The sequence below is a fragment of the Cibotium barometz genome, chromosome 10 (assembly GCF_041138505.1).
Source record: "Cibotium barometz isolate CiBa-2024 chromosome 10, ASM4113850v1, whole genome shotgun sequence".
Lineage (NCBI taxonomy): Eukaryota > Viridiplantae > Streptophyta > Polypodiopsida > Cyatheales > Cibotiaceae > Cibotium > Cibotium barometz.
Genome location: NC_141055.1, coordinates 39,008,884 through 39,021,765, shown reverse-complemented (window position 1 = coordinate 39,021,765; position 12,882 = coordinate 39,008,884). Strand labels below are relative to the sequence as shown.

At 44.9% G+C, this 12,882-nt stretch overlaps 1 protein-coding gene across 3 annotated transcripts in view; it reads right to left on the bottom strand.

The window, feature by feature from the left end:
* Positions 1–2,089: 2,089 nt before the first annotated feature.
* The window catches only part of LOC147634881 (small GTPase LIP1-like), a 63,205-nt gene continuing 52,412 nt past the window's right edge, over positions 2,090–12,882 (bottom strand). The window contains exons 2-7 of one of the 3 annotated variants that reach the window (XM_086804097.1): positions 7,870–7,961; positions 7,636–7,777; positions 7,230–7,528; positions 6,931–6,984; positions 6,698–6,837; positions 2,090–2,559 (exon numbers count right to left, since the gene is read on the bottom strand). In XM_086804097.1, coding sequence (XP_086660223.1) covers positions 2,391–2,559; positions 6,698–6,837; positions 6,931–6,984; positions 7,230–7,528; positions 7,636–7,777; positions 7,870–7,961 — 896 coding nt within the window. In that variant the 3' untranslated portion in view covers positions 2,090–2,390. The remainder of the gene's footprint in view (positions 2,560–6,697; positions 6,838–6,930; positions 6,985–7,229; positions 7,529–7,635; positions 7,778–7,869; positions 7,962–12,882) is intronic. The other 2 variants (XM_086804098.1, XM_086804099.1) reach the window with 2 other exon arrangements.

Here is a 12,882-nt window from a genome sequence, read left to right as displayed (position 1 = left end):
AAACCTGTGCAATGGAAGCTAAAGCATCAAAACCTGAGGAAGATTGGCTTGGCCAGAAGTCGTAATGCCAATCAAAGGCCATAAACACAGTAAAGAGTTTCCATGTCTTGACGCAGGCAAAGAAACGGGAGAGGCAGGAAGGCCCCTGCTCTATCCACATACTCTCTCCCCACTTTGACCATCTCTCACGCATGCCAAACCTTATACGACCACGTTGCATGTGTGCCTCCTACCGTTAACCTTGCCTTCTGGCTATCAACAATGTCTTTCCCATGGATAGACTCCATAAGTTTACAGTGATTATTTATTGCTTGTGGTGCAGCTTTCATCGTTCTGTCCATTGATGGGCTCTAGCTTGTGCAAGGTCCACAGACCTGCATGAGATAAATTGGTGCGCTTATCCCATGTTTCATCAATGTAGAATGAACAAAAGCATGATAAGTCTCTAAACAACACTTGTGTACGATCTTTGTGACTAAAACCCAATATGCAATGTGTTTACCGAGTTCCTTTCATGGTCTAGCATGTCCGTGCATTAGACAAGTCAACATCACCCACCTTCACTTCTAGGAAGAGACTTTGCTTCACATCATCTCCCATCTTCCAAGTCAACCATTCCACGACGTCGTGTGCATTTTGTAGCTATGCACCATTTGCATCCGATTGTTCGGTGGTTTGTGCATGCTTTATGACTACACCGGCACCGTCATGCTCTCCCCTCTCCCTTTCTCTTCCTTTGACTAGATTTCCTCTCTTCAAAATAACTTCCCCCTCTCCACCTCATGCTCATCAATCAAAACACTACATACTTTTCCCAACTTCATAGCCATCAACTTCCCTCTATTTACAATCTCATCAATCCTAGCTTTAAAAAAAGGTGATGTTATACTTAATGGTAATCACAATATACACATCACAAGAAGCAACAGAGAAGGCTCTATAACATGTGAAATCAATAAATTGATAATCGAGCCACGTGAACATCTTTGGAAAGTAGTACAAATGGTAGGTCAACACTTTGGCATGGTTTCCTATCAAGTTGCAAGTTTATCAATTTAACTTTGATTTGAATGAAGGAAAAGACAATTTGCTTCACTTGATGATCTTCCTTCATAGTTACAAATATATCAAGTTAAATTCATGCTTTGACATACTACTGTAGATATGACATCACAATTTTTCTTGCTCACATACATCAAGAGGGCCAAAATGTTTTCCTTTTTCATCCCATGAGCCTTCGAACAAAAATGCATTAGAGATACTTTAAAAATGGGTGCAAATTATTGTGTTTTAGGCTCTATGATCACTTGGAAGACTTCTAAACCTTTTACTTATAAAGCCCTTTCTACATGATTTCCACCACCAAGAAGAGAACAATGGAATAGTGTACTCATATGAAGTATCTTTTAGCTTTTGACCCATGACCAAAAATAAAAAATGGTGAGGCTTCCAACTGCTAGCAAACAAAGTGAAAGAAGTACACCCAATCAATGGGATGAAAATGGAAACCTCACCCCCAGCTATAGAGATTGGATCATGCATATACAATCAACCAAGGTAGATCTCGTGTATCCTGAATCCCAAACCACCCCCCACTCCCCATCCTCTCCCCAGAGACACACCCCCACCCACCCAGACATCACACATGCAGTAGCTGCAAAAGACCGACCCGGACACTTGATTTCCCAAGTTTAAAGTACTCAAAGGAGCTTGAGGTAAAAGCATGTCACTCATAGACTTTATTTTAGTAGTAGGATGTGAGTCGGTGGGATTAGCTGTCAATCTAAAATGTAGATGCGAGTCAGTAGGTGGGATTAGTTGCCAATCTAAAATGTATCTAGATGGTAATCAGACAGTTGCAGTCCTGTGATATCTAGCATGGATTCATTGAAGTCAGTTTTGGGAATAGATCAATTAAGGTATTTCTTTGCTGTCTCTCTCTCTCTCATACTAAGTTTTCAGACCTGTTGGTTCACCTTACTTTATATCTGAGAAGCTGTGTTCATGTTAAACAGTAATCCCTACTCTTGCAATCTTTGTTTTATTCTAGTAGTTGGTGGTGGTTGTATTTGTTTGTCCAAATTTCCTCAATTTGTAAGCTTCGATACATTCCTATATCATGAAGAGGGCATGCACTTGTGCATATATACATGAGAATTTGAGAACATGATATCCCAATTGCATTCGTGAAGCTCATTTTCTTTATCACCTTTGCAAAAGATGATCCACTTTAAGTGCTTATGGTTTCAAAGCTACACAAAAATAGGAATATATTTGTTGTTATGGAAAGGAAAGGAAATTAAAGAAACAATGGAACCTTTCAAGGAGAGGAGTGGCTAATAAAATTTCTGGCTTTGAAGCAAAGAATGATGGCGGCACAAAATCATATGTTACTGATCAGTTAACCAAGAACTCGACTTTGCAATAGAGGAACTCGATCTTGCAGCTAAATGCATCTCACCTGTCACTAGAGGTTGCTGAGGATATGGAAAAGGGGGTGGCAAGAGAGTGACCTGTGCTGGAACTGGAGCATTATACCCTGCAGATTCTCCATCCAAGCTGTCAACAATGTAACCATAACGTAAAGAGAAGGCTTAACAGAAGCATTTGAAATATTTTCATTTCTCATTTCAAGTACCAGAACATACGAAAGCTAAGCCTATAGTCAAGAAAGTCATTTGTATCAAAGCTAGCCTATCGTCAACCAAGTCATTACATATGCACCAGGTCAACCACACGTAGGCAAAGATCCATCTTGTCCTACCTTTTCTTCAAACACCTCCATAGCAATTTCCAACTTCCAGCTTGGCTTCCCAGTAGCTGCCTGTTTCTATTTTCCGGTCCCTTTCACATGCTCAACCCCAATTGAATAAATCCCACGCACTCCATTGAGCCAGCTCCTCACCTTGGTCTCATTTCAACTTGTGTCTGCTCTTCTAGCCTTGGGTCCGAAGACAATCTAGATGAAGGAAACTATGATTTTGAGATTCAGTTTCAGGAAGGAGGGGGACACCATAAGGTGTTTGAGCCCAAATTGAATTCAATAGTGAGAGAGAGAGAGAGAGAGAGAGAGATAAATAAAATTATATTAGCGTCTTCAAAAGACTATTGGAATTGAGTGGGTGGCCAAGTCCCGGAAGATCACCCATCCCAGTTGTGTTCATGCCAATGTGCGCTTAACTGGAGGTTTCCACAAATTGGTCTAGCCATCTAGACCCCAAAACCTTACGGTGATGGAGGACCTCTGGTCTATCCATTTTGTAGAAATCTCCTAGTGCTACGCTTTGGCACCACTCCCCCCCCCCCCCACCCCCCCCTTTTTTGGTGCCAACGTGTCCACTTTCTCTTCGCTCATAGGTTGAGCTTATCCATGTTTTCTTAGCTCAAAGGATCAACTTGGCTTCTCTAGTGGCTCAAAGGTTACACTTCCATACATGGCTCTGATACCATGTTGGAAATTGGGTGGGGGCCCAAGTCCTAGGAGGTCACCCATCCCAGTTGTGTTCACGCCAATGCGCGCTTAACTGGAGGTTTCCACAAATTGGTCTAGCCATCCTAACCCCAAAACCTTAAGGTGATGGAGGACCTCCGGTCTATCCATTTTGTGGGAATCTCCTAGTGCTACGCTTTGACACTACTTGTCTCAACAAAGACCACTAGGGTCTATGAGACCAAAAATGTTAGAAAGTATGCATGTGTTATCATTTGGCTCTCTGAACAACAAGGTATTCTTAAGTGAATGCAAAGATGGATTTTTATTGGACCCTTCTATGGATTTGGACACCAATATGACTGGTGAATCACCCTCAGGATGTCCAGTGTCTGGACTTTGCCGATATGATCAGTAGTCCTATGGCATGGGCTAGTATTTCCACAGGGATGGGAGCTTTGCTGATATGATCAGTAGTTTTCCTAAAACCTTGCTAATATGATTAGTGGCTCTTTCGGCAGTGCTAGTGTGACTAGTAGGACTGGAGGTGTGACCAGTATGGCTCAGAACACTGGTACTCGGGGTCTAGTATGACTAGATCCTTGTGTGCGATACATGGCTTGAGAATGGGAGATTTCCAATGAAAATCTGCATATGCACTTCATTTTGTGTGTGCGCGGAGTTGGTGTCCTCATGAGAGAATCAAAGAAAAGGGGAGTCCAAATTGTACTGAAGAGGTGGGAGGCAGTCCATGCAAAGCCCATAACCTAAGGACCAAGTGGAAACTCGGGCATACCATACTCCAAGGTGGCCCTCAAGTGCCAGCTATGTGGAGGACCTCCAAGGCAAGCCACGGGTTTCTATGGGGATCCACGTGATTGATGCAATGGAGGTATGTGACTGTCTGGAAGAGTGCATCCACTACCATCGAGACTACAACCACCTCTGCCTAGATAATCTTGTGTGGAGCTGATGGCTTATTGCGGATCATACTGGAGAATATCATGACCTGGGGCCTCTTGACTCGCTACCAATCCTCATCGGATAAATCTAGCCCCAGAAGGCTACTCCAGACATCAAGGTTGGTGTGACAAGGGTGTCAAAAAGCCAACCCTTCGTCTTGGACGCCTGGAAGCACTGCGGCTCAAGTTAGCTCAAGGTTGCATATCCCCTCATCACTCTGGCATGTACTACGGGAAGCATGGTGAAGCATGGGCCACTGAAAGTGACACTGAGATAGACACGATGCAATCTCCACAAGATCCCCTCTATATGTGAAGCTCAATGTGGATATGAAGGGGCGTCAGGTATTGAAGACCATTACCTTGGTTTTACCAAGATTACCAGTGAGGTCCCGTTGAGGGCAGAAGTCCTATAGGGCATTCAAATGTCTTTGAAGCCCCTCAGCTGAATGTGAAAGGAGAACGTCATCTGCATAAAGTAGTAGGGGGATCAATATGCCTGCCAATGTCGCACCAGCCCCACCTAATCTGTCAATGAAGCTCGAAATCTCATCAATGTAGAGGCCAAAAAGAGTGTGTAACTATTTGGCCCTCCTAGCTCTATTTCACAGAACACATGCCCGAACACATGGACAAGTTGATGAAAGCATGAGAAGAGGGATCATGAAGTTGGCTCAAGAAAAAGCACCAATTTCGGTCCAAAAAAAGGAAAAGCAAAAAGTCAAACTTGACCACAAGCCAAGGACGCCATTCAAGCACTTTGGTAAAAGATGAACAATATTTTATTATTATTAAAATATTAAAGCAAAAAGAGAAAAGCAAAGCATAAAGTATAGCTTTTGGCAAAAAACAAGAATTCCCCAAGGTATAAAAGAAGCATGGACCTCTCCCTTCTCCTCATTAGTAGAAGCTTGGAGATTATCCTCACCTTCATGATCATCGAGTGTGTCGAGAGCCAGGTGATCATCATCAACATTATCTTCATCATCTTCGTCTACCTGCCGCCGTCGCCACCCAAAGTTGGCCGCTGCCGCTGCCGCTGCCGCTGCCGCTGCCACTGCTGCCGCCCAGCTCCACCGTCTCTATGCAGCGCCTCCACCCAACGCCGCCACCGCCAGTAAGATTCCTCCCTCCAGCTTTTGAGGTGTACAGGTGTAAGAACCTCCCCTTCTGATCTTATAAATATTCCCCTATCTAAAATAAAAGAAAGATCCTGTTTTGCCTTGTTTTGGCTTGGAGAAATGACAAAGAAGGCTACTTTTTGGTGGACTGTTTCCAAGTAATAGGCTTTCTATGACTTGTCGCTTCTTGAAGAAGCCACTCATGTCTAGCCTTGTGTTGATCAATCCACACCTTCAGAGGCCCTTTGTGGTTCAGTGTGATGCATGTGGGGCGATTGCATTGGGCTCTGTTCGATCAAGACAACAATACCACTAACTATGAGAGCCCCACATTACAACCTACAGACACGACCATAGGCATCTAGAAAAAGAGTTGATGGGCCCTCAAATTTGAGAGCATTCATTACTTGGGGCTGAATTTACCATCAAGACCGATCATCAAAGTTTACGCTATTTCGTAATTCACGTGAAGTTGTAAAGCATATTCCAATGCCGTAGATATGTCACATACACATAGGCAAGCGTAAGGCTGCAGGGTGAGGAACAGTTGATTGAAGATGTACCACAATGGCAATGGCATAGCTGCACTTTTTTTTAATCCTCCAGTAAAATCTTCTGTAGCCGCATTTTGGTGCCCATTCTGAAGCAGCTTGGTCTTCCTGCTCGAAGGCGTTACAAATTTTGGCCGCAAAGCGGCCATAATACCAACAAGGGCTGCAGGGATTTGAACTCAGGGCCTCCCCTTCCCAAGTCACAAGCCCACTCCGCTAGGCTACTCGCCTGTTGGCTGGCATAGCTGCACTTAACAGCAGCACTCACGATTTCTTCACATTATGTTCTGCAAGCCAAGCTTATGTGGTATTCTAACCATTGTGGCCTTCCCAACTTGTCAGCCAAGGCTTTCCAACATTGTTGTCAACAGCCTTGGAAATGGCGAGCTAGCAAATTGGGATGCAAACATCTAAGCGGGGTTGGCGACAGCTCCTCCAGAGTAAACATGGGAGAACAGGGTTGGGATTTTCTCAACACCAGGTTTTGACAGCTATGGTTGAAAGGTTCTCCTTAAATTAAATGTCTAAATCAAAGAATAAAAGCTCAGCAGTGCTGCCCCTTCAACTTTAAAAATGGAGGAATGCAAATCAAGGAAGAAAGATTAAAGACAAGTTTATGCGAACAAGAATCACCTTGGATAGCTGCTATCAAAATCATCATCATGCAAAGACCTGCCCCTGGAGTGATAAGGGCTGATACTCCCCGTAGGACTAGTCCACATCGGCAGAGAGGGTTTAGTGTTCTCTTCCCCAAAATATCTCCTTCTAATTAGCTGCACCACAAACAAATTTAAATATTCAATTTGGCAAAGCCTTATATTCCTACCTTGTTCACAGTATCGAATGATGATAAATACGGTACTTACACCACAGAAAAACCTTTTAACAGCTTCCATATCCAAACGCCCCTCTGTCGCAGACTGTAGCAATGTTGGGAACCCATAATGATTAAGATGTCAGCTACATTGAAACAATAGAAGACCCTACTAGAACCCTGCTTCGCAACATACGTATGTACATGCAAGCACGCATGCATGCATCCATACATACAAACATACGCAAGCATGTATGCATACATCCATACATACAAACATATTGTCATAAATACATACATACATACAGATTCTAGATTAGTGTTATTCTGGGACTATCCCTAAGAGCTTACAGCAATGAGCCCTCCGCTTCCAGGAAAACTTTCTGTAACAGGCAATTCATCCCCAGCTGAGAGGAAACCTTGTTTCTCAACCCAGTGTCGAGCTACGTCTACAAGATTACCACTGCTTCCACTGTTCTTTGGTGCGATATCTGTTTTATTCCCTATGACAAGGAAAGGGACCGGGATCCCTGCTGCAGTAAATGTGGACATGGGTGCCGAAAAAGTTCCGCAAGCAGCCAATTCTATCGCCCACTTTTGCAAGCTTAACTTTGTCTTCCTTTGGGAACGATCATATACAAAGATGACCCCTGCAAAGCTCCATAAACAAACCCAGCACAGATTTGACCCCAGCTTTAGAATATAGGATTTTTTGTATTCTCACGAATATGCATTAAGTCGATTTAAATTCTCTCACCATTTATTTGAGAGTAAAAGAGCGACCGGCAATCCTTATAGCGCTCATGGCCAGATAGATCCCACATCTCCACAAAGAAGTCACGCTCTCTCCCAACTAGCATGCTGCTTGAAGAGCTGCTGCCGCCCGCACATGTTATATGCTGTGACCACATATCATCATCAAATGTTAAGAGATTCTTCACAACCAAAAAAAAACCATTTAAAGCCTGCGAAAGAGGAAGAAGGCTATAACCTTAACCTCAACACTGCAACCCACAGTCCGCCGAGGGTTGACAACCGGTTTGCCATGCGAAATAAGATGAACCAGGGACGTCTTTCCCACTCCTGTCAAAGAAATGGAAATTCTTAAAAGCAACGAGTGGCCTAATGCAAAAATTTCTAAAGGCTAAGAAAAAACATACAGCACAAGTTGAAAACCTAATCGCATGAAGGTACGGAAGTAGCAGGCTGCACCGTGCGCAAGCCCCCCCCCCCCCCCCCCCCCCCCCCCCCCCCCCCCCAGCATTTCAGCCCCGGCTTTCTCCCCTTCTTCCATCCACCCTCCATCCGCATTCTGCTTGCCCCCCCCTCTTCGTTGTCCGCCCTTTCTTTCTTTTTTCAGAGTCCCCCTCCCCTCCCCTCCCTTTCCTTTCCTTTCTCATCCTCCTTTTTCGTTTCCTCACCCTCTCCTTTCTCGCCTTCTCGCCTTCTGTGTAGGTTGGTGCTTTCTTTTTGGGATTTTCAGCTTTTTCGGCAAGCTTCGGCCTTTTCTGGTCTTCACCCTCATGAGGACTCCATGGTGGCAGCCGCTCCATTGTTGGAATTAGGGTTAGGGTTGCAACAATGCACACACACAAGCTAGACAAGCTTCAGAGCACACAAACTCACTAGATTAGAATGAACAAATGTGTGCTAGATACAAAAGATAAATACACACCCCAAAATGAGTAGATAAGAGGGTGTACATACACTGTTACGCACGGGGAAAAAAACCTTGTAGTGAGGGAAAAAGTGCCCCGGCAATCATAAGTGTGTTCACACACATTACTACCATATAATGCTACAAATCCCCCCTGGAGTGATGATGTGAACATGTACAGGATATAGCTGATTAATCTTGAAAAGACAATAAGCCCAAAGCTTTACGAAAAGCTTCAAACTTTTCACGAGGAAGAGCCTTCGTAAATAAATCTGCCATGTTGTCATGTGTAGGCACATAGACCAAGCTGATCACTGCTGTAGAGAGTCTTTCCCTAACATAGTGGTAATGCACCTCAATGTGCTTAGTGCGAGCATGAAACACTGGGTTCCTCGCAACTACTAATGTGCTCTGGCTGTCAATGAAAATTGTAGTGCTAGACGACTGTCCAACAACCAAATCAACCATAAGACGTCTGAGCCACACACACTCAATCTTTAACTATAAAACCTGCCCTGTACTCAGCTTCACAGCTGGAAGTGGCCACTATAGACTGCTTCTTGCCGAGCCATGATATATATAAATCACCAAGGCGAAAGCAAAACCCACTAGTGGACACTCGTGTGTCATAACATCCAGCCCAATCTGAATCACTGAAAGCATGCAATTGTGACTCACCCCTCTTCGGATAAAATAATCCCAAATATTGAGTGCCCTGTAAATAGCGAAAAACTCGCTTAACAGCTTGCCAATGCTTCATACTTGGGGTATGCATAAATCTGCTCCATTGTGAGACCGCATACTGTATATCCGGCCTCGTGTTACACACATAAAGAAGGGATCCAACAGCCTACTGATATAAACTAGAATCAAAAGAGTCTCTTGTATCTTGAAGACTAAGTCGAGTACCTGTCTCCATAGGTGTAGCCACAGGTTTACAGTCTTCAAGATTAAACCTCTTCAATAGCTTTTGTATATATTTAGACTATAGCATAACAATGCCATCATTGTGCTGCATAAATTGAATCCCCAAATAATAATGCAAGGACCCCAAATCTGACATCTCAAACGATGACTGCAAATCAGCCTTAAAGACTGAAATCTGATCTATATCAAGTCCCATGAGCAGCATGTCATCAACGTATAGAAAGATGACCAAAAATGTGTCCTTACTCTTCACATAGAGGGTACTCTCTGTTGGATTGTTGCAAAAATCATTTGTAACCAAGCATGCATGAATCTTCTCATACCATGCTCTAGACGTCTGCTTAAGGCCATAAAGAGCCTTTTTTAACCTGCATACTTGAGACTCTTCTCCTTTCACAGCAAAACCACGAGGCTGCGATACATACACCTCCTCCTGTAAATCACCATTCAAGAATGCAGTCTTAATGTCCAACTGATATACATTCCACCTATGATGTGCTGCCAAAGCAATGAGACACCTAATGGTAATCATACGAGATGTGGGTGAAAAGGTCTCATCATAATCAATGCCCTTTTGTTGGGCATACCCCTTTGCAACAAGTCTGGACTTATAGCGATCAATGCTACCATCTCCTTTACGTTTTAACTTGTAAACCCACTTAGTACCAATGGTCTTCTTGCTATGAGGTAGATATGTCAAATACTAGGTGTCATTCTTAAGTATAGAATTATACTCATCCTGCATAGCATGCATCCAATGATCATTATCCTGAGCTTCCTCAAAGGAAACAGGGCTGAATTTCAACACTTGGTTGAGCATTCAATTGCTCTACATATGGCTGCCCTCCATTAAACAAAGGTAGGAGTGAATCAAACAAGTCCTATGAGCATACATTCTGTTGTTTTATGCATGAAAGCATGGGCTGAACTGAGTTTTCGACAAAAACAACATATCTACTTACCAAAATCCGCTTTGAGGTTGGATGGTAGAGTCTATATCCCTTGCTTTCTGAACTGTATCCCATAAATATGCATTTAACTGCCTTGTCATCAAGCTTATTGCGTTGTTGCTCAGGCACAAGAGCATAAGAAAAAAGGTAAATGAGCCACAGAAGGCTTCCTGCCATACCAAGCTTCATAAGGAGTTTTAGACTGCAAGGCCTTGGTAGGGCATTTGTTCAACACATAGTTGCCTCTAACCAAAAACCATGAGGTAACTCTTGGACTTTCACCATACATCCTGCCATCTCCATGAGAGACTTGTTCTTCCTCTCAACCACACCATTTTGCTGAGGTGTATATGGCACTGTACATTGATGCCTTATGCCTTTTTCAGCCATATATGCATGAAATTCCTCACGTTGCATAGGGGGGCTAGGCCTCATTGACCCTGCTATCCAAACCCGTGCCTTGCTTGGTAAGCTGATTGTTAAAGGACTCCTTCCGGTGGTGAGCCTTGGAAGGATTTTCTATTGGCCCGGATTTCAGCCCGCACTCGAAGCCTTGGGGACCCTTGGCCGCAGAGTAGCAAATGGATCTTCACAGAGATGCAAGCCCGTGGATTTAGCCCAAATTTTGAGGACAGATTTGCAGCCAGTTTACTTCATGCTTGGGATCATCTCAGGCCAACTCTCAGACAAATGTTCCAGTTGCCTTAGAGAAGCGGCTTTGGCAGCCTTTGGTCTGGAAACCCCTGATCCATTTACCCAGTGGCCACATGTTAGGGGCCCGACCGCATGTATCATAAAGCGCCTTAAGCATGGGACCAACCAGGTCTCTCGAAGATTGGATCGCACACAGGCAGTTACCCCGAAGGTGCAAGAGAGAGGCTTGATAGAGATCCGAGGTAGAGATAGGCTCAGCATCAACATTGACTCAGCTATCCCTCAGGAGTGACTGACTCCTATTCAAGACCTGAACCCCCAGTGTGGCTAGGTGTGTTTATTAGAAACGATATCCTCGTGGCGGTCCACGGAGCAGCTGAGGCAATGGTTTGCTCACTTTTTCTATTGGATCCCATGGCAGACTAGAGAGATCAGAGCTTCCCTGGGAGGATTTCAAAGGGTGAGGGTGATTGGTTTTCGGACACAGGAACAGCACATAGATCCAGCATCGGCCAAGGTGGCCAGGGAGAGACTATGGCAGCTATGGGTATGGGAGTGTCAACCTCTCACACATCTACAGTGGGACCCGGGAGAGTAGACTTGGCATGATCCCGCGGATCGAGAGGAGACTCTGGATGCCCCCTTCTTTACATATACAGCGCAGCTAGGCCGCAGGATCTAAATGCCTGAGATAGATGGCACACCAGCAGCAGCAGCACATCAGCAGTCTTAGGGCCTATCACAGCGCTTCCTTTCAGATTTCTGGAAGAGGCTTTGGGACAGCTTTCGGCCTAGAAAGATCACTCTCTTTCTTTGGCTGATGGCACACGGGAGTTTGGCGGTTGGTACTTGGCTGGCAGTTGGAAGTCAGCCCGCAGCTTGCCCACAGTGCGGCCACCCTCACGAGTCTCAGCGACACGGCCTTTGGGATTGCCCGAAGGCTCAACAAATTTGGCAGCCGATTCTCCGCATCTTCGCTATGGACAGGGCATCAACCCAGATCATTACTTGGGGCACGATCACCTGGACCACAAAGGCTGGAGTGGTCAAGGCTTATGAGGAGGATGGGGGAGGGCAGCCCTTCAAGTCTCTCACCATCGTATTGCAACAGTACCAGTCACAGCCCCACCTACAGGCGATTGGCAACCAGGCTCATGCCAGAGATGGGGGATTCGCACTAGCATAGCAACCTGGCACATTTGGCGTATTAGATGCAGTGAGGCCATCGAGGGTACCCACACTCCACCGGCTAAGACCATCAGGAGCATATGGCTCGATATCATTCACACCCTCCGCGGTCAGTGGGGGGGAAGTTATAGGGAGGTTCTGACCGCATGCGAAAGCGGCGGGAAGCTTTCTTGACGCTTTGGAGGCCTGACCCTTTCCTCACAGATAGAGGCAGAGACCCCATTTGGGGTTACAGATCACCTGTGTGGTTGTTCTCCCCCTCCCCCTTATGAGATAGCTTTTTCCTCACAGAGCGACCAGCTGGAGGAGAAGTGTCTCTTCCCTTATGATTATTTGCTTCCCGCCCCATCCATGAGGCAAGGTTGTATCTAGCCCTACGGGGTTGTATCTAGCCCATTGTGGCTGTTTTTCATTAACTAATAGAAGGATCATTTTTCCCGAAAAAAAAAAGCCTCAAGTACTGCGTACTGTCCTCGAAGAGGCGAGAGGGATCATCACGGGAAAGCTTGGAGTTAGGATCCATCAGACCAAAAATCCGACGACACTCGGTCATCCCAAATGTCTCCAGGAGCTACAAGAAATGTATGTACGAGCTAAGAAACACTCCATCACAAGACTGATAGACCTC